Source organism: Phaseolus vulgaris, chromosome 2 (genome assembly GCF_051622355.1).
Source record: "Phaseolus vulgaris cultivar YP4 chromosome 2, ASM5162235v1, whole genome shotgun sequence".
Classification (NCBI taxonomy): Eukaryota; Viridiplantae; Streptophyta; class Magnoliopsida; order Fabales; family Fabaceae; genus Phaseolus; species Phaseolus vulgaris.
The window spans coordinates 46,336,916-46,358,902 of NC_143499.1; the positions used below are offsets into that span (position 1 = coordinate 46,336,916).

A 21,987-nucleotide genomic window follows, 5' to 3' on the forward strand; every position below is an offset into this window, starting at 1 on the left:
ACAAACTATTTAATGAAAATATCAAATGAATGATCATCTTTTATTTATTTTCCTTTTTATGATCAACATATACTTATTTAATATTGCCTTATATCTCTTATCTTTATCTTGTTTGAATTTTTTTTATATCTTTTATCTTTATCTTATTTTTTTTGCCTTTATTTTATATCTTTTATGTTTTTAGTTATTTTTTTTCTGTCATTCTTTATTTATATCTATTTTTTGTTTTTATTTTATTGTTGCTGTTTTTATTTTCTATACTTATTTTTTTGGTCTCATTTTTAAGCATTAAGTGTAACATTTGTATTAGTTTTTTTTTAGAATTTTGCATTTAGGTAAACACTTCAATATTATTTATGTGTCCACTATTAATTAATACTAATTGACTTTGGTTTTTTTTATAAATATGTCCTGTTTTTTTACTTGAAATTAACATGATTACATCATCAATAATAATAAAAATAAATACTAATTTATGTTTATAGATTCAACTTTTATGTTGTTGTAGAGTTTAATTTTTTATTTTCTTCATTTTAAAAAAAAAATAATTTTAAAGTAAACATTTTTAATTTATTACTTTTTTATTTTATAAAAACTCATTTATTTATTCATTAATTATATTTCTAATTATTTTAAACATTAAAAATATTTATTTTTTAATGCATTCAAAATTAAAATTATTAAAAAATAATAATTTATTAAAAAATAATAATTTATTATTTATTTATTTATTTTTAAAATGGTGTTAGATAAGGAAATAAAAAGTAAAAGAGTGCTAGATAGGGAAATAAAAACAAAAGAGAAAATAAAGTCAAAAAGATGCTAGATAAGGAAATAAAGATATAAATGGTGCTAGATAGGAGCGAATGAATAGAGTCTTCAAAGTTGAAAATTATTTTTGGACGGTGGTTGAGTACCAAGGCAAATAGATGCGTTTATAAAATTATTTTAATTGAAGAAAAAAAAAGTATGATACAAACACCATCAGTTACACAATATTTTAGCGTGACTGCATCTGGTGACGCAACGTGTGCCAGTGATAGCCGAAGGTTTAGCCAGCGTGGACCATTTTTTCTTCAATGTTCTCTCTATCTCTTCTTTACCCAAATTGCCTGATTTATAAACCACACTTTTGCTTAAAAAATCAGAATCAAAATCAGAAAACAAGAAACGTATAGAAAAAGCTTCTCCGAAAGATTAGCAAAAAAGAGGGAGAAGAGAAGAGATTCACGTTCGCTCTTCCACTCACTTTCTTTCTCTTTCAGGTTTCTTCTTCTTAATTCTTTTTTCTCTTTCCAAGGCTTCAACTCATTATTTCTTTACATTGTTCGCTTTTCTGCGTTCCCTTTTCTGCTGTTATGCTCATTTTATTTAGTTTCTTTATTTATTCGTTGGCTATTTTTGCGATTAGAGTAATTGGTGTGTTTCTTTTTTCTTGAAGGCCATTTTTTCTTGACCATAAAGTTGCGATTTCATTGGTGTCGTTTTGCTCAAGATGGTGTCGTTTTCGGGAATATAGTAATTTGGGTCTGGGAATCTGGATTGAAGTTCTTTCTTCAGCATTGAATCTTTGGTTACATAGGTTGGTTACTTTGGAACACTATTCAATTCAATAATTGATTGGTCCCCTCGTTTTTGTGGAACTCAAATCAGTTAGGTTACTGAAAAATGGTTGAATCAATTGCCGCCACTTCGCTCCTTGGCCACCGTCCAATTTGTCGTGGAAATTTGGTCAGAGATGTTTCTGTTAAGCGCAAATCTTTGAATTCTTGCCGGCTGCCAGCAACCGACTTTCTTGGTGGTGGACGGATTGTGGTTTCTTTGACTTTGCCTAAATCTGATAAGCAAGATAGGTTTATGTTTTCATCAATTAAGGCCTTGGCTGTGGAGTTAACAAGAGAAGCCCATGCTTATAGGGAAGAGAAATTACCCAATAAAGATAATAACAGGATTGATAGTGGGTTTGATCAAAGGCCTGTTTCTTGGCCTCCGGCTAATAGAGCCGATAACCCCTCCCTCCGCAATCCGTTGCTCCGGCATGAGAGGATGGGGTGTGGTTGGTTGGGTGCTATATTTGAGTGGGAGGGTGTTCTTGTTGAGGACAATTCTGATTTAGAGAAGCAGGCCTGGCTCGCACTCTCCCAAGAAGAAGGCAAATCCTCTCCTCCTGCTTTTATCCTCAAGAGAATAGAAGGCATGAAGAATGAACAGGCGATTTCAGAAGTTTTGTGTTGGTCGAGGGATCCGGTGCAGTTAAGAAGAATGGCTAATAGAAAAGAAGAAATCTACCAAGCTTTGCAGGGTGGAATGTATAGGTTCATGTCTGGTTCCAAGGAGTTTGTTAGTGTTTTGATGCATTACAAGATACCAATGGCATTGGTTTCCACGCGTCCTAGAAAGGCTATTGAGTCTGCTATAGGAGAGATTGGGATCGAAGACAATTTCAGTGTCATTGTAGCAGCAGAGGATGTTCATAGGGGAAAGCCTGATCCTGAAATGTTTGTTTATGCTGCACAGCTTTTGAACTTAATACCTGAGAGGTGCATTGTGTTTGGAAACTCCAATCTAACAGTTGAGGCTGCACACGAAGCACGGATGAAATGTGTGGCCGTTGCTAGCAAGCACCCTGTCTATGAGCTTGGGGCTGCAGACTTGGTTGTCAGACACCTAGACGAGCTTTCTGTAGTTGATTTGAAGAATCTTGCAGACATTGAAATGACTGAATTTGGGTCTCCAGAACCTGAGGTGGAGATGGAGATGGAAAAAGATTATGAGCCATCATCCGTTGATGACATATTCTGGTAAATCCTATAAATGTACAGTTGATTGAACTTCATCTGATTGTTGATGATATTAGTTACAGGTTAGTTACTTGTGTATATGGTAAACAGAATAAATGGGGGGAAAATTATAAGTGATCTTGCATTGAACATTGATGTTTACTAATGAATTTTCTGTCATTCACGAGATTATCTACTTCTCCTATCTACCTCTTCGAATAAATCTATAAGGACGGCATTGAAGTATACAAAGCACAAAATTTTTTAATCTTGACAAAGGGATAATGTTAATTAGATAGGGAGGATTGAAATTTTTGCCTCAAAGGGATTGAGATTTTTTTTCATAAGAACACAAACATTTTAGTCAAATCAATTGAGAATTCATCAAAAGGTGAGTCTTACAATAGGCAAAGGCAAGGGGGTGTTACTTGTAAATGTTTCAACCCCTTGTACCCAATGACATGAAGGATGTGGGAATATGAAATTAGCACCCAAATTATACACTTTGTATTGTTTACTTGTTATTTGAAACTTGTCCCCTCACCAAATTTTTAAAGTAGCTGTGTTATTTTTTTATCAAAGGAATAGAATGCTTGAAGGGGGACAACTTTTATTTTGGTATGTAGCTTGGGCTTGGTGATGCTAAAATAGTAAAATTTCTATTGTATGATTTGAGTTCTTTAGCAAAATATGAACCAGTTTTCTTTGAAGTCACTAATTATCTGTAAACCAGGTTACTATTACAATGAATGTGTTTCGTTTGATTTTTAAAAGAAATATATTTTTATCTTCTCGTAACAAAACCTTGATTAGTAAGTTATTAATTCTCTCAAATAATTGATTGATAAAAAATGTTCGTATTAACTTTAATAAGTTGCTTTAAAAAATCACATAAACTATCTAATTGGTGTAATAGCTATAACTAACCCCTTCCACTGTAATACTATTTTTTCATGTGCATGATTCGAAACGAAACACCTTTTGTTTTGGCACCTAAATTAACTTTGAAAAATATCTGGATTTGACTATCAAGTTTGTGTGTGAAGAAATATTTGTTCAAAAATATTAATTTTTAAAACTGAACTCCGTTTCTTCTGAAAATATTTTTTAATTTTTAGTCGGAAAATACTTTAGCTTTCACTTAAAAGCTAACAATAGCAGGAGTGTAATTATTTGTAATTCATTGATTGATATATTTCTAGTGTTGGTAAAGTGATAATGAGAATTTAAAGAAAAAAGCAATAATCAATTAATTAGATTTAAATATATGATTTTATTTTTAACGGACATGTAATCTTACCCCAACTAATTCACAAACAAATGTGTTTTGAAATAATTTTAGGGTTCACCAAAATTAAATAATTGAGTTAAAAAAAATTAAAATATTGTATCAGTTTTATCCTTAAATCCATCAACTTAGAGACAATTAACCACGGATATAACTACAGATTTTCTTGTTATAATAATGTGGAATAGTTTTACAAAATGAACCATTAGCAAAAACATTAAAAAAATATCAATGTCAGCATTTCCTAAAAGTCTAATAAAGATAATTTGAGACGTTATATATGCCTGATTAGTTTTCGGATTATGTAATTTGTAAGTTTTTTTTAGCTTTCAGATTTCAAACACCTTTCTAGATTACATAATCCGAAAACTACTTTATAGGGTAACACAAGAATATTAAAAATGTATTTTTTGTTGTGTATGAGGTGGCAGAAGAAGAACCTATGGAATTACAGGAAAAAACAGTCCAATATATATTTTGAGCCAGTTAGGGGATTGGGTTGAAGTGGGCCAAGGCTTGGCCCACGACACAGTAACAAACTTGATCTCTGGTTTTAAACATAAATTGAGTAATTCCCAGTTCTTAACTAGAAACATAGGGTTTATGTTGCAACTTTTTTACAATAACTGCTCAACTCTTCACTCAATCTGATGGTGAGTCTTCTTCGTCAATTTTACTTTCCAATTTTCTTATTCTCTGCATCACATTGTTTGTTTAAAACCTAATATTGTTTCACTTTCTTTTGGGTCTTTTGTATAAATAATTAAATGGTTCCTTGAATTTGAATTCCCCAATTTGGTTGTTTGTTTTTCTAACTACGCAAAAAAACGTGTGAGCACATGCTCATGAAATTGAAACCTAATTTTGAACCTAATTGTTATTCTGTTGTACTATTGTATACGTGGATTGAAAAGAAAGGAGAAATTGGAAGTGCAACTATATTTTCATTTTACAAGGAAAAAAAATGAAGTTGGATAATTACAATTTCATATACATGTGGATGTTTCAAAATGAATCATCATTTGTAGAAAGTGTGTTAGGCTAGTTATATTATTTTCCAACTCCTACTTAATTACGTAATTTTATTTTTTGCATTTAAATATTGGATATTTTATTCAATATATTATGTATTTTAGTGTAACATTTGTTATGTAGTATATCCACCATATGCATAAGTTGAAATGATGAAAGACACATTTATGGAGATTGACCATTCAAATACATATGTATATGACCATTGATAAAAAAAAATCTTATTGTTGTTTATATTCTTTTAAATCAAGTAAATAAACCATTCTCGTGGAGTGAATCAAATTGGGTTTAAAAATCCATGTCTTGCAATAAAGTAGATAAATTTGAGCTATTTTTTAAAAAAATTAATTCATAGTGAGTAAACTTGTGCAAGTTGAATGAACTCATTTTAAGACCCCTTATGGATTAAAAAAAAGTAAATTGTTCATTTTATTGATATTTCACATGTTTTTTTTTCTCTTAATCAATAAGTTTTAAAAAATAAATAAAATCATAACAAAAACGCTAAACTTTAAAATAAACAATACATCAGTTACTATCTAACTCAAAAAATGTTTTGTCAGTGATTTTGGAGTTACAACCTTAATATCATTTATAGAGACATAAAATAAGGTTTTAAAGTACTTATATTTTGAGACACTATTTCGGTATAACAAAAAAATCTCATATCACTCTAAAGATAATAATCATTTATGCACATATTTTTTTTAGTAGTTAATTAAAACAATAATATATAAAGTGGATATTATAATAAAATTTTATTGTAAAATATATTAAATTTAATTTAATAATTTTAAAAAGGAATAATTAATCTAAAAAATGTTGATTGTGTTATCAATTCACAAATAATACTTCATTGGTACATAAAGAATAACTAATCTCCAATAATTAATTCACAAAGAATAATTCATTGCTTCCAATTTTTTAATTGATTGTAAAAATTAAATGGTAAAGAAAATTTCATGAATAATTGTGATAACAAGAATTGTTAATCAAGGATGTACTGTGTTATTATTATTATTATTTTTAACCGATTGTTCTAGTTTTTATCATTTTTAAATTGTGATGTGACAGTTATAAATATTTTAAAAAAACTTTAACATTACGAGTTTTTTTAGTTAATTATTATTTGATAGAATGTTAATTTTATTTCAAAGTGAATTTATCCCAATTTATGTCAGCACTTTGTTTTGTGCGATTATTACAACTTTCATTTGTTTTGCACAATATAAATCTTTATATCAGTTATAAACGTTAAAATGTATCCAGAACATGAACCTTTCATATTAAAATCTCCATTTTCATCATATTAAAATCTCTATGAGTGCAGTGAAAAGTCTCAAATCACAATGTATTCATGATCATAGCTTCATTTTGCGTATCAATTTTGTTATAGTGGTAAAATTTCATTACAGTGTGATATTCAAAATCTGAAATCAGTATCTCCATTTCAATTGATTTTGATATTCTGTGCAGTTACCCTACTAGAGGGTAGTGTACCTAAATTGGTGAAGAACTTGGAGCATTCGATAAATAAGAGAAGTGTAAGAGACTTTCCATTTTTAACAGGTTCCAGACAAATAGCAAGGTTCTTCATCTGGTTTCAGACACATAAACAAAATCCAAATTCTCGAGTCACAGTGGCGGTGGGTGTAGGAATGGGAAACCGACGCTTCACTCGGGTCGCAATCAGCGACGAGGAGGACGAAGCGCCTCCGCCTCCGAAGCAGCAAGCCACGGCCAGTGTTTCCGACGAGAACCGGTCGAAGCAGCAACGCAAGAGGAAGAGGATGAAGCTCCAGGAAGAAGAGGAGGAAGAGGAGGAAGTGGAGAAAGAGAGCGAGAAGGAGAAAGAGGAAGACAAGAAGAAGAAGAGAAAGATCAGAGACAAGCAGGACGGAAGATCTAACGAAGAAGAGGAACCGCCGCAGGAAGACGCCAAGCCCATGGGCGAACCGGTTAGGGTTTCCGGAAAGGGGAGAGGCCGGAAAAAGCATTTCGATTCCTTCGAGTACGACGGAAACCAATACACGCTGGTAGTACCTTTTTCTCACTAGTAGGAATTTGAGGAAAATAATTTAGGCTGTTTGATTTGAACGTGTGATTTCGAATTCATTTTTGGGTTGCTAGGGCTTGCGATATGGAGAAAAGAGAAATAAGTGTTTGTTATATAACAGTGTCTATATATAATATGAAGTAACGACTTGTGTTATATTTCTGCAACTTGAATCAAGTAACGACAACAGCACAGTAGTTGCTACCTGTCACTGCATTTGAACTGAAAAAAATAGTTAATACTTGATTCTAAATCAAATAGCAGTGTAATTTGCATAATCTTTCCAAAGGCCCACATTTCCCATTTTCTGGCAACAGAGTGAGAACTGTAGTTTGACGTTTCAGCTATGCAGATGGCTTGTGCCTTGTTTTTGAGGTTTATGTTTAATTTGTGAAAGTGGGTTGTGAAGACATTCTAAGATAAGAAAGGTGTTGCATTCTTGTGTTTTAACATCGCTTTTTTCTGCAGGAAGATCCTATACTTCTCACACCCGAGGACAAAGACCAAAAACCGTATGTGGCGATTATTAAGGTAAATTTCTTGTCAAATATATATATATATATATATATATATATATATATATATTCTTTAAGATGACAATATTTTTTGAATGTGTTTGGTTGGAACATTAAGATGGTATCTGCCTTGATATCATGTACTGGATTTTGGTGATCATCTGGGTATGTCACCACCATGCATTGGTGAAAATGTAATAAATTCTACCAGCAGTACATGAAATACAAATAACAATTTCCTGCTTATTAATAATGAATTTATATTTTTTGATACTTAATTTTATGTGTTTAATATAATATTTTGCATTCCCATGTTGTTCCGTTATTGGAAATTCCGGCCGGGCTTGAGCTGGAGTTTGCGCATTATGTTACCCTTTTATTTTGAGTTTTGATGACTAGTTTGCCAATTTTTTTGTCATGTTGTATACATTGAATCTTGTTGTTGAGAAGTTGAGCTGCATTGTTATTTTTTTTGGGTTTGGTAATCCCATTTATTTTTGTCCTCTGTCTTGTGGGATGGGAGAGGATGGTATTATTCCTTTCTTTTCTACAAAATGTAGTTATAAATCTTCTTTCTCTCTTCACCTTCTAATTCAGGTTTTTTTTTCAGGACATTACGCAATCCCTAAATGGCAGCATGATGGTCACAGGCCAGTGGTTCTATCGACCTGAAGAGGCTGAAAGAAAAGGTGGTGGCAGCTGGCAATCACGTGATACAAGGGAGCTGTTTTATAGTTTCCACCGTGATGATGTACCTGCAGAATCTGTTATGCATAAGTGTGTGGTGCATTTTGTTCCCATACACAAACAGCTTCCAAATCGCAAGCAGCATCCTGGGTTTATTGTGCAAAAGGTTTATGACACAGTAGAAAGGAAACTCTGGAAGCTAACTGATAAGGACTATGAGGACAATAAACAGCAAGAAATTGATGAGCTTGTTCAGAAAACCCTTCAACGTTTGGGGGAACTACTTGATATTGAGCCTGAAGAACCTGTTGCTGAACAGGAAGATCTGATGAAAAATAAAAGAATCTTAAGGAAAAAGAGCATTTCACCACTCGATGTTTCCAAAGAGGACGAAACATCTCGTAAGAGTGACCAATCTCTGAAACCTGAAACACCGGGGAGTTGTGCAAATAATGCTTCAGAACATTATCGTATATTAGTGGATTTTAATGCTCTAACTGGAGATACCCACCGTGACAAATGTTTGGAGAAGTTGCTTCAAAGTGTTCAATTCATGTTTAACTCTGATGACAGCATAAAGAAGGAAGACAAAGTAAATGACAATTCTGATGCAAACAACAATGGAAACAATGACAAAAGTTCAGAAGTAGCAAATGAATGTAAAGACCAGGCTCAACAGGTACACGGTGAATTGCTAAATTGTTGAGGTGGCGATTCCTTGTATATAATGATTTCAGCATTTACATCTTTTTTTTTTTCACTCTACAGAGTTCCAAGTCTTTTGTCTGGCCAGATGTTGCTGTTCCAGCTGTAGTTGCTCTAGAAAAAGCATCACATGATACCTTTTCATCAGATTATCAGAAGTATAATCAAAAGCTACGGCAATTAGTGTTTAATCTCAAGGTTAGAAGCTTCTCTTCTGATATGGACTGTTAACTTGAAATGCTTTTAAATGATGCACTTAAATGATTAAAAAATATATATTGCTGCTACATTATTGGACTTTTTTTTTTCTTGTATGGATATTTTTTATTATAGTATCTATTAAAAAATAATTTCTTAGATATAGGATGTCTAATAGAATGTTGGCAATCTGTACTTGGTCATATATTCGTCATGTTATTACTGATGAATTATGGATTGTAATTTTGAAATTGGCAATTTGTTTAACTGCTTTATTCTTTTTCTTTTTGTAATTAACATATTTTCATATTTGTAATTCTGTCCTGTAGTTTTTTATGCATTAATAATTATTTCTGTTATGACGTTTTTTCCCCTGTTTTCAATTAGTTAAAGTTTAGTTTAGCAAGGTTATGTTTGGATTAGAAGGAGATGAAATCATAATCCATTGTTTGGATTGTGGAAGAAAGGATATCATGGCATGGAACCCCAATAAAACTCTTTCCATCACTACTTACCTTCATTCCCCCCTCCCCGCCCAAATTTTGGGAGGTATGGGAGGAAAGTGGGATATTATGTATTTTTTTGTTTAATTATAAAATTCCATTGTTGCCCTACCAATGCATCTACTCCTCCTTTTATCCACACTGCTCAGCTGCTGCAAACTTCTTCTCTCCATTATCACAGCTCATCAGCACCCTGGATGTTTTAATATTCCTTTACTTTTACTTAAATCTCATGGGTCATATTTTATTTTTTTTACTTCATAATGATATGAAGTTGTAGTCTGAGAGCTTTGGGACCACAAATAATTTTTTTTTGTTTTTTTATTACAAAATTTATTCCCTTTTCTGTATAAGCCCACAAAATTTCATGCCCAAACTTTTTTTGGCTAGACATCATTTGCCATAAGTTTGACACTTTTGGGGGTTAATTTATGGAACAGTCCTGGAAGTTAGTTTCTGGAATGTAATAACACATTTTGGATATTAATTTTTAGAACACTTACTCATTACCAGAATAAATTTCAGAAATTTATTTCCTAAAACAGGGTATTTTGGAAAGATCCAAAAAACATGGAAGACGGATGCGTAAGTAAAATGCAATTGCCTTCAACTAAAATGTATGTTGGAAAACTTCCTATAAGTAACTTCCTGTGATGAAAGGCCTAGGACTGAGCAGCAAGGAGATGGGCTTAGTAAGTGGAGGGATACTTACCTCCCTTCACTGTCTCACCTAAATACTAGTTAAGCAAAAGTGTGGTTTGGTTCTTGATGATTTTTATCCTTAAAATGACTTTTAAATGGTCATTACATATACTGATGCTTGGAAAAATGAAGTTAAAAGTCAATGTGATAATAATGTGAAAAACTGAATTGTAATCCTTAAACTACCTTTCTTTCCAAACTGTTATAAATAATTTATCCAGAAAACAAAAATATACTAAATTACTTATTTGTTCTGAGTAAAGGCATAGTGAATCTATTATGGGCACACTTTTGACTCTTGTGAGCTTACAAGAATTCCATTCAAACTTTGGTGATTGTTGTGTTCGAGCATGAAGGTTTACTCCAAGCAAAATAGAATAGCATGTAATGTGATAATTTAAAGTATGTATTCTTATAATGAAGAAATAAAAGAAAAAAATGGCTTGCCAAACAATAATTATATTTTCTTAATTACTAATGTGACATAATACAAGTATATAGAAGGAGAGGAAAAAGAGGGGTCAAAGAATAGAAGGGGCTAAGGGGCTAAAGAAATCAGGCGTGCTGGTGTTTGAAAGAAATATAAAACAATTGGCAAGAGGAAAAAGCGTAGGGGGAAAGAGAAGAGGAGCATGACAGATTGGACTTCTGGCATGAGGAGAGTGGAGAGGGGGATATGAGGGTCATACATGAGAGATAAGTGAATGGGTATATGTAGAGGAGGAAACCAATATTGGGCAGAAAAAATTGAGAGGTTTATGGTTAGGCTGAGTGAAGAAGTTAGTTCTTCCTTGGGAAAGGGATTTTCCCGTTTTTACTTCATCTTGCATCTTTCAAGGAGCTCTTCTCCATCCTTTTCATCTTCATTTCCTACTTCTATACTGTAACAGATGATTCTCATTTGAGTGAACCAAATTCAATATAAACATTAAATAATATCAATCTTTTCTCTACAGGTGCGGGTGCCTAACATAATGGCTATAAGTTCATTATAACTACCACTGCTTTATTGCTTTTTTTGGCTTGACATATTAGTATGAATATTTTTGTATATTATTTATTTATATTTTCTTTCTTCCTTTTGGCAGAACAATGCAATCCTAGCACGCCGTCTATTAAATGGAGAGTTGGAACCTTCTAAAATATTGAATATGACTCCCAATGAATTGAAGGTATTTCTTTCTTCTTTTTTTCTATTTTCCTTTGTTGAAACTTTTCTGTTGTATGCTCTTGTGATGAATTTATTTTGTATATTTTATTTTATTATTTTCTGAATTAAACCCAGCAGCTTCTTGTGATTCTTCTAGTCTTCAGCATATTATACCTATTTAACACATATCCTTGTCCTAAAGAAAAAGCTGGGAATGATGACCTAAATAAACGTTTCTCAGGGACCAAATTGATTTGATAAAATATAATCTTATTCAGTGTCAGCAGTTCTTTTAAATAACTAATATATCTGCTATTTATTTAATTGTGCAGTGATGGGCAAAATATGCTTTGGTCTACATTAAAGTCCTAAGTTAACTGGAAATAAACTTTTGATGTTCATGGAACCATGAACTTGTAAATTTTGGTCCCAGTTGTGTTTTTGTATGTGGTTACGACTTGTATGTGGATTCTGCTTTATAGGAAGTACATGATTTAGTAAAAAAGTAGTTGCTACATTCTAAAATAATTACAGTGTTTGATAAATTTAATTGAATGTCCTTTTAAAAGTATTGTTGGTTTTATAACAATGCTTGGAGGTGCGGATTCTGCTAATAGGTACTGGGAGTAAACAAGTAGTTGCTCCATTCTAAAATAATTCCACTGTTTGATAAATTTAATTGAATGTCCTTTTAAAGTATTGCTCGTTTTATAACAATGTTTGGAGGTGTTTGAAGTCTCGAGTCTTCTTTTTAACCGGTACAGCAGATAAATCACCACTTGTTACAACTGACTCAATTTCTTAAAGCTTCTGACTGATGATTTGAATTCTTTACTGAATATTTGAATTCTAGGAGGGTTTGACTGCTGAGGAAACAAACAAGAAAGAGCCCGATGAGTCACAACAAATGCAGGTTACTTTTATTTCATGCCACAATATTATAATTTGTTAAATTGTGTAGAGATATATGTTGACTGTTAGCTTTCCTCTATATGGGAAACAGATGACGGGTGCTCGATGCCGAAGATGCAGTGAGTGTAAGGTGGGCTTGAGGGATATAATCCACGCAGGACATGGTGATCGATATCAGGTTTGCATGCAATGTTCAACTGAAATCTGAAATTCCAAAACCATCTTCTATGTTTTACATAGATTGATTGATTGTTACTCTGCTTGTGCAGCTGGAATGTATTGCCTGTGGTCATTCCTGGTTTGCCTCCCGAGATGAAGTGTCTGACCTGACTATAGATGCATCAGATTCAAAAAGAAGTGTAGGTACAGCGCCATGGGCCACTGCTAAATTTGAAGATGTTGAGAAGAAGCTGGTTAGTCCCCGTGAATCTGAAAAGAATGACATATTTAAGAAAACAAGTGAAGCATATATGCCAGTTTTTGATGCCCAGAAATCGTTTGGCAAGTCTAGGAAAGATGAAAACGTCCAAGCTTCAAAACAGGTTGACTAGTGACATTGACTGTCTATTCTTATGCCGTAGCTAGTTTTAGAATTTTTACGGTACTGATTATAGCAAAAGATTGTATATACTTCGCATTATATAGAGCCATCGGTTATCTGTACAGCTTAAGTACATGTAAATGCTTACGTAGGGTGGTTGTAGCCACCAATTTATCATAGTTATTGTCCTCAAACATCTTATTGGGTGTGTGATGATTCAGGTTCCTCATTATATAGTACCTTTGGACGTTGTTGGTAAACCCGAATCGACCCAATTGGTTCGACCAGATCTGATGGATAGACCGGTTTAGGATGATGTCTAGAGGAAATGTATTCGATCCAGATCGACTTAGTGGTCTTGTAAAAATTCCACAATTCATTATGGATTGGTGAATTTTAAAAAACATTTGAAACATATTTTTAATAATATATATATATATGTAATTATTTAAACTTAGTTTTTGAAGTTGTGTTGTTTATTTTGTTATGGACTTTGTGTAATTAAAGCTTTATTTTGGATACCAGTGATGTCATGAAAATTGAAGAATTTGTCAGATAACATACACACATATATATTAATATAGATGGGGTTTTCGGGTTATTTATGAATCAAATGTTTAAACTGAATGTTGTTTTTCTGGCACTTCCATAGAGTGAAAAATATCATTCTTTCATGTAGTTTTGTTGGAAGATTTCATTGAGTGATATAAAAAGTTTGTGTCTAGTATTTTAAATTACATAATTTAAAATAAAATTTTCACTTTCAAATTGATTAATGTGGAATTAATCCAGATTACTCAATCCATAACTTCGTTTTTTTTATCAGAGTTCTGATTCAAAGTTGTTGATCATTCTGGAATTAGTTTTGATATGAAAGTTAATTTGACAAAAACAATTATTCTTATTTTCTTTACGTCCATCAGGCCTTGTAGCCTTCAAACATAGGTCGATCTAATAAATTGAAGATAAACCATATAAACCTCCCATGTAAACCTAATATTTAAGAATGTTTGAGTAATACCCCCACTGAGATTCCACTTTGTTTAGTGAGATTTTAGTTTCACAAAGCTACTTTGGAGGCCAAATTCCAAGATCTCGTAGTGCTTTATGGAGTAAGATTCATTATCCCTAAATACAATTCTTTTAGAGCTTATATATAGACCTTGAGATCATTAATAATGATCTCATACTGAATTTTTTAACTTAAGACATCAAATTCTCTAGAACACTATCCAAATTCGATAGTCTGAGTTGAATGATTTTAAGATTGGCAGATGATGGATAAAATTGTTCGTGTTAAATACATAAACACATGTGTATCGGACACTGACACTCGTATGACACGTATGAAGTGTCTAATTCAAAAAATATTTATTGGATTTCTATCCATTCTAGCATGGATCTAACACAATTTTAAAATGAGAAATACATTAATTTTCTAAAAAGTCAAACTTATTTTATAAATTTTTATTATAATTATAAAAATAAGAAACAAATTCTTTTGAACCAGTAACGAAAAACATCTTTGTGCTAAAAAAACTGAAACAGTGCACATAAATATTTTAATTTATAATTATATAATATATTGATCTGTATCACCATGTCTTACATTTTAGAAAGGTATCTCCAATGTGTGCTACATAGGTTATTATTCTGTATCATAATGCACACCTAACACTTAATAAAATTAATACTTATCTTATTCTCACATTCTAATCACACTTTTATATTTTATACTGTCTTACTATATAATAACTATCAAATAAATTATTAAAAAATACCATTAAATAAATGTATTATATGTAAAACATATTATAACAACTGAAAACATAAATTAAATGTATTATATGAAAAATAAAAGTATTGAAGTGAATTAGACTCTATCTTTTTCTCATACAAACTTTTTTTAAGTTAAAAGAAACTCTTTCATTCCTTAAAGCGTTTAAAGTAAATTTATTTGATTACATTTTTCTAATGATATACTAATTAATGTCTTTTAATTATTTAAAATAATGTTAAATACATTGCACTACCAAACCTTAAAAAAACACATACATTGAGAATTCTTATAAAGGCTAAATAAAATCGCAAGCAAATTTAGGAAACCCATGAAGTGTTGTCTAATTTGTTCCAACAAAGGGTCAAGTCTAATTTGTTCCAACAAAGGGTCAAGTCTAATCTGTTCCAACAAAGGGTCAAGGCTAATTTTGAGACTTTCCATGAAGTGTTTGCTCTCGTTAAATTCTAAGAAAAACATGAATTTCTTATGACAACATGAAATGGAATGGTAAAAAAGCATGAAAAAAAAGGGTCCAAGATTCCGTGAGTTTGATGTGAGATATTGAATTAGGGTTATTCCCGGCCAATCCAATCACATGCAAAGACCCTTCCTTGTCTTTGACCACCTCACAACCCTATGCCATAAATAATAAATAAATAAAGCTTTTCCCCTTGTCCTTATTCATCTCACACTAATTTACACTTCTACCCTTTTTCTTGTTCCCATGCACCTATACTATTATAACTATTATTGATGTGACAATTTTTTTTACATGATGTCTAATATTGTAATTATTGTTAGTATGATAAATTTGGATTTTTTTATTAATTTGATAAAATTTTACCTTTTAATTATGAGAATGAATAAAATTTTTAAAAAATATTGAAATAGATAAATCACACTAAAAGAAATATAAACTAATTTTAGAAACAAAAATAATTAGTTGTTATAGTGACTAAATTAAAGATCATTTTCAAAACTAAAAAAAAAAATAGTTTTTAAATTAGTTTTTATTATTTTTAAATAGTTTCTAAATTAATATCTAATTAGCTATTAAGGTTTTTGCTATCAAAATTTAGAATTTATTTAACAATACTAAAACCTAATTTAGAAACCATCAATTTTTTTTAGTATCTAAAATGTTCTCTAATTTAGTCACTATAGCAACTGATTATTTTTTATTTTATTTTTAAAATTGGTTTATATTTCATGTAGTGTGATATTAAGATAACATGATTTTAGTGTATTTGAACTAATCTCCTAAAACTAAAATCATGTTAATTAAATTTTAATAAAATCGAAACAAATGATATAATTTACCTATTTTAATAATTTTTGAAAAATTTACTTATTTTAATAATTAAGAAACAAAATTACATAAAAAATCGGATAATTTTTTTTTTAGAAGATGTGGAAAGCAACACAATCATCCATATATAGATAATCTTGATACCATATTGACCATATTTACTACAAAACACTTTAATCTGAGTTTTGGGGAAGCATCTTTCTACTCCTACTCAAGCAATTACTTGCCTTGCCCGATAGGAAATAGCAAGGGTATTATTGCCAATAAATTCAGCATAGCAAAACTGCAGATCTGATTCTCAATTCGACAAAAACAGATTAATGGTGTTTATTGCTCAATATCTTACTATTTATTATCATTGTAAATGCATGATTCACTCATTTAATTATTAGATAATTGTGGGATTCCGTTCTTGATAATTTAATGTTATATCTGCCTTTCCCGAAAACATAAGATAATGATATGTTTCAGAAAATCACTTAAAGGGAAACTCAAGGTGTCACTGTTACTGTGGTAAGACTGCATGAAATTCCAATGTGACCCTTCTCTTTGTGCACTGAATATTAAAGCCAAAGTTTGTTCCACAATGGTGTCATTTGTCATCTCACCAGGGCACTCTCGATTCTTTCTCGGGTTGCTCGCTCGCTTTGCTTGGATCACTTGTCCAGTGGGACACAAATGATATTAAATAGTAAAGAAAGCCAAAAAATCAAACCAGCATGTTATGATGGTGCTTCAAGGGCATGGCTTTGTTTTAGTAGGGTCATCATGTGCATTAACGTTGTAGTAGTAAGTAGTATGGCGTGGTTTCTCTCTCTTGTTACTTACTTATTTATCTTGAATGTTCAGTGCTTCTCTCTCTTGCAAGTGTAGCTTCCTTACTGTTTCAAACCAAGCTTTTTGGCACCATTTGCCATGCTTTACTGCTCCTTCTGTTGTGTGGTGTGCTAGCTTGTGGTGATTGGACTGAGCTTGCCTCTTGCTTCTACAACCCACTTGTGCCTTTTGTGGATACCAATTTTGAGTCACTAAACAACACAATGACCCGGGACTTTTGACTCTTTACTCAAATGGGTCGGTTTCATGAGTTGTTCTCCTGCACCCTTTATGCTCAAGTTTAGAGATTTATGATTCTGCTTTGAAGCTGCTTATTGGGTTCTCTTTTTCTTCAGTTTACTTCTCCAAGGTCTATTCTAGTATGCCCTTTTCCCCCTTTTTATTTATTTTTAAAAAAATTTCCTCTTTCTTTGCATTTCTCCTTGTTATGGTTTGGTATCATAATCATTATGTACTTTATTATTTTTAATCAAGTGTTTGCGCAACACTCATCTGTGTCACTTTACTCACATTTGGGTGTTATGGAGATCATACAGTGTTCTTTCCAGCTTTTTTCTTTTCCTTTTGCAATTATTTGGTACCCAACAGATCACAAGGCCTTTCTTTTTCGGTGCTTGGAATCAATATTGTTCTTTTTCATTATACTTATTTTTTATAATCTAACCAGAGCCAATTATTTTCTAGGGCACTGTTGAGACGTGGTTTTTACAATAATGGTTGTTTGCAAGGTCACAATTGTCATTGCAAAATAGCATGATTTATGAGAATGTAGACAAATGTTCTACAGTGTTTAGACTGTTTAATACCGCTTCTTAATTGCAATCAACAATTTGCTTTATGCAATGTCATTTCCTGCTTCAATTGTTATTTTTCATCTCTTCAATTGAAATTTTTGGAGCCGAAGCCCTGTTGATTATTACAGCCGAAGTTTTGTAGTAATTTATATGCACTCCTTAATGGATGCTATGGGCATTTTTTTAAATCCTAGAAAAATTCCCTCAATGAAAGATCTCCCTTGCATTCCGGGTAATTGTAGACATCAGATTTAAATTTCGTTATATGATAGGTTCCATGATGCATTATGTTAACTTTGTCAAGTGGAGTTGGTTCTGTTTGAGTGTCTGTTGCATTGCTACAAACTAATATATGTTTTTTTTTCCTTAATAGTATTGCTGGTCTTTGGATTCATCAATGGGACAAGAGTTGGAGTTGGATCTTGATGACAAGTCTTCAGTGGGTCTGAGTCCCAATACTGTTCTTCCATCTCATCAATACTGTGTGAATGTGAAGAAGATATCTAAGAAAGGGAAACCCACTGGGAAAGATGAATTTTTTACTCTCAAGGAGGGCTTTGCTGAGATCAAATTTGCTCGCTTCCGCAGTTCTTCGTGTAAGAATCATCTCTCTAAACCTCATGGATTGGAAGGTAATATAGAAACCAGGCGCACTTCCATGTACCAGAGTTCAGAAGAAGTGAAAAACAAAAAGAAAATGGACACCGTGATAGAGGGAAGGAAAAAGATAGAAATTTCAAGGAGAAGTGACACCTCCTTTACAGGTAGCATTGTTGATTCTTTGTGTGGTTCAGATGATGAAGGTTCTGGGGTTAGATCTCCAAATAGCTTTATTGAAATTTGTATAAATTCAGATGTTAAAAATAAGAAATCTACCAAAGTACGAGGGAGAGATTCTATAAATTTGAAGTCCAGAAGTGACAAGGTTGCTGATTCTGTAATCAATGGCAATTGTTGTGTTGAAAAGGACACAGTGCACTCGCTTCAAAAGTCATTCTCGGCTAAGGCAGAAGTCTCTCACTTGCCATCTCCATTAGGAAGGGATTGTTCATCAAGCCCAAAAGTCCAATTCATACATGGCAGGAAAAGGCTGAATCATATAACAAAGTCAAAATCACTGAGAAGTCCAGTGAGTCAGATACCGGAGAGTAATGAGATGAAATCAAGTGAGAAAGCAAATATTGCAAGAAATAGGACTTATCAGAAGTCATTGCTAAATGACTTGTCCAAAACCGGAAAGCATTCTGATATTATTTCTGAGTTTATCAACAGAGAAATTCAGTATTCAGGTATAGCTTCTTCACCTGTTCACCTGCATGGCAATCTCAAGTTGGAAAATAAACATGGAGTGCCGTTTTTTGAGTTCAAGGTGAAGTGCCCTGAAGATGTGTTTGTGGCCAAGACATGGAGAACAGGTAATGCTTTCAACTGGGTATACACCTTTCATTCCATTGATAATAGAAAGAAGAGCAATGCTACTGGGTTGGGATACCATGATTTTGACAAAGATTCATCAACAGTTGCACAGATGCTAGTTTCATGTAATTTATGTTCTGAACTAGAAGGAAAAGTATTTGACAACTCTATGCTGACAGAATTTGTATTGTACGATTTTACACACTCAAGACAAAGTGTTTCGCGTGAGAAAAAGTCTTTCAGTGAACAAGATGCTTCTAAAACTCTTAAAGCTTCCCGTGTTGAAGGGAAGGAGGACGCTATGGGGTTGGATGAGAACCATTCAGTCAAAAACAAACTTCAAGACAAATCTCTACCAAGCAATGTTGAATTTGATGATTTAAATTCTTTTCCTTGCTCGCCCACAGAATGTCATTCAAACCTTGAAATCGCTGCCATTGTCTTGCAAATTCCGTTTTACAAGAGAGAAAGTTTGAAGTACAAAAGAGGGGACATAATAAGTGGTAAAGAATATTCCAACATACGAGATCTATCTGCCGAAATAGATAGAAAGAGTTTTCATCACAGCAAAATCCAGGAACAGTTGAAGGTGGTAATACCAAATGGCAATCATGGTTTGCCAAATGCTGAAAACCGGGGACCCTCGTCGTTACTTCATCGACTGCGATATGGTGGAGGCTGTGACTGTGGTGGCTGGGACATGGCCTGTCCCCTTATTCTTTTAGGCAATCCAAGTATTCAATTTGCTGAGGACTTCCCACTTTTGGAGGAACATCAACCTTTGGAACTTTTTGTTCAGGTATAAGTTGAGTTTCACACAAACTGTTTCTTTGAACAGACTTGAAAATTGAATATATATTAAATAGTAAAGGGAGACTTGGTGCTTGAGGTTCTCAAGTCCTACCTAATGAGAAGACTCGTGCATTTTTACATTCCAGTTCCGAGAATGGGTTCCACTTTCTTGTGTAGCTATTCATTGCACCAATCAGTTAGAAGATGGTGATTGGTTATGCAATAATTTTTCTGGCAGAATTTGAAAGAGTTCAGAAATAGCCAAAACTATTTTATTGACAACAAATGGTCAAGGAAAATTTCTCTTCTTAGAGATGGGTTGCACCTATTTTTCAAAAATGCCGATCAAATCTCATGAACGCGCACTTCTGCAAATAGTCTTTTTATTCATTATTTTTAGAGATTCACTTCATCTTTTATTTTTTCACCCTCGTGGGATAAGGCTTGTCTATGGTTGTACTTTGCCTTTCTTATAGTTCCTGTGCAATTTTTCTCCCAACAAAATATATATACTTCAGAAAAGTTAACCCAATCCAGTGTACAGTGTAGTGTCCCAGTAGTTAGAAGATCCCTCGAATTATCTTGAAAAGTTAGAACTCTTTCTAGTTATTTGTTTAGCAGCCATTTGATATAAAGATAGAATGCATAAATACACGGGGTATATAAGAGAAAACAAAAATGTTATTAATAGTAGGATTGAACAATGAATTAATTCCATGAGACATGCATTTATATAGGATTTTGTTTAACACTTTCTTAGTACAGATTTATCTGCTTTCTTTAGTGTGACAGTTTTAACTTTCTTTTTTACGAGATTGTTATTGTTTTTTCTAATACATATCTGACCTTTTGGTGCACAGGGAGCAAAAGGAAGCAGTCCTACCTTCAGCATGAGAAGAATTGAAGAGGGGCATTATGCTGTTGATTTTCATGCACAATTATCTGCTTTACAAGCATTCTCAATTTCTGTTGCCATTTTGCATGGAACTTCGGCCTCCAGCAGTGGAGAGCATGAGAAAAACCAACAGTCATCTCAATGCAGTTCACTGAAAATGCTTCTTGAGGACGATGCACATTTTTTTTTCAAATCAGTCACAACAACTGAGAAGAAGAGTGGTTGCAAGAATCCAAAAGTAGTTCCTCGATCCTATGTGCTGAACCCACCCTTTTCTCCTATTGCACGCGTATAAAGAGTAGAACTGACCAAGCACATTTATAGTGTGTTTGAGTACGTGTTACTGACATGGTTTCTCACACCATGTTTCCCAACATGCTGCTATCTCTTTATATCAGCTTTAAGCCATTGCTGGTTGGGAAAGCACAGCATGTTGTGGTGTTGGAGATGAGCTGTGAAAATAGGTAACAAGTGTGTAGAGAATCTTAGTGAGGGTGTTTGCATCAATGTTGAGTTTTTTGTTACTAGGCACAATGCCTGCTTGCAGAATCTGTTTAGTACTGAGAGAAAGTGCAATGGGGATGATAGCACATTAGAGGTGTCAAAATCATTATTTGTAATAAGTTCTTTGGTTCCATTTAAGTAGGATACAAACCGAAAATTGTTCATATTGTGTGGGATAGTTAGAAGGGGGGAGGGGGATACTTTACATCCAGTAGGAGATAGCATAGCAATCCTTTCTCTCTTATTTTTGTATCTATTTTGATAAGATTCTGAAATTATATAAATGGTGGAAAGTGGATTGGAATAATTCAAGACTTGTTGGCCTCTCTCTTTTTGAGTATGAACTTATGAGGAAGCACTCATTAGTAATGATACTTGCTACTTGGCTAACCTTAATTTTTTTTTTAAATAAATAGTTGTTTTTTTAATCACTGATACTTACTTCTATGTATAAATTATAGTACATAATTTGAAATGTGAGATTTTCATTCTTCTCACTCTCAATTAAATATTTTTAATATTGTGTGCTTTTCACATTATTTTTGGTAATTAGTAAAAAATAACATTTAATAATGTTAAATTTCTTTAATA

The 21,987-nt window shown here is 32.6% G+C and overlaps 3 protein-coding genes across 9 annotated transcripts; all 3 read left to right on the forward strand.

Annotated features, from left to right (window-relative positions):
- Positions 1-974: 974 nt before the first annotated feature.
- On the forward strand, positions 975-2,967 carry LOC137812631 (Haloacid dehalogenase-like hydrolase (HAD) superfamily protein). The gene is made up of 2 exons (XM_068614754.1): positions 975-1,265; positions 1,442-2,967. The coding sequence occupies exon 2, from the start codon at positions 1,669-1,671 to the stop codon at positions 2,803-2,805; it is 1,137 nt and encodes a 378-aa protein (XP_068470855.1). The 5' UTR covers positions 975-1,265; positions 1,442-1,668; the 3' UTR covers positions 2,806-2,967.
- Positions 2,968-6,292: 3,325 nt separating this feature from the next.
- Positions 6,293-13,556, forward strand: LOC137812632 (bromo-adjacent homology (BAH) domain-containing protein). 4 transcript variants are annotated; one of them, XM_068614755.2, is made up of 10 exons: positions 6,293-6,498; positions 6,670-7,136; positions 7,625-7,687; positions 8,282-9,037; positions 9,127-9,261; positions 11,555-11,638; positions 12,470-12,529; positions 12,620-12,706; positions 12,798-13,070; positions 13,291-13,556. In XM_068614755.2, exons 2-10 carry the CDS (start codon positions 6,759-6,761, stop codon positions 13,378-13,380), a joined length of 1,926 nt encoding a protein of 641 aa, XP_068470856.1. In that variant the 5' UTR covers positions 6,293-6,498; positions 6,670-6,758; the 3' UTR covers positions 13,381-13,556. The 4 variants fall into 4 exon arrangements, with proteins under 4 accessions (XP_068470856.1, XP_090155220.1, XP_068470857.1 ...); XM_090299094.1 differs by lacking the exon at positions 13,291-13,556 and having other exon boundaries at positions 12,798-13,263; XM_068614756.2 differs by lacking the exon at positions 6,293-6,498 and having other exon boundaries at positions 6,528-7,136.
- A 3,189-nt stretch (positions 13,557-16,745) lies between these two features.
- On the forward strand, positions 16,746-21,703 carry LOC137812633 (bromo-adjacent domain protein, putative (DUF3527)). Of its 4 annotated transcripts, none has more exons than XM_068614757.1 (3): positions 16,746-17,344; positions 18,163-20,004; positions 20,858-21,703. In XM_068614757.1, the coding sequence occupies exons 2-3, from the start codon at positions 18,187-18,189 to the stop codon at positions 21,185-21,187; spliced, it is 2,148 nt and encodes a 715-aa protein (XP_068470858.1). In that variant the 5' UTR covers positions 16,746-17,344; positions 18,163-18,186; the 3' UTR covers positions 21,188-21,703. The 4 variants fall into 4 exon arrangements, with proteins under 4 accessions (XP_068470858.1, XP_090155214.1, XP_068470860.1 ...); XM_090299088.1 differs by having other exon boundaries at positions 16,770-16,947; XM_068614759.1 differs by having other exon boundaries at positions 16,870-17,354.
- Positions 21,704-21,987: the final 284 nt, after the last annotated feature.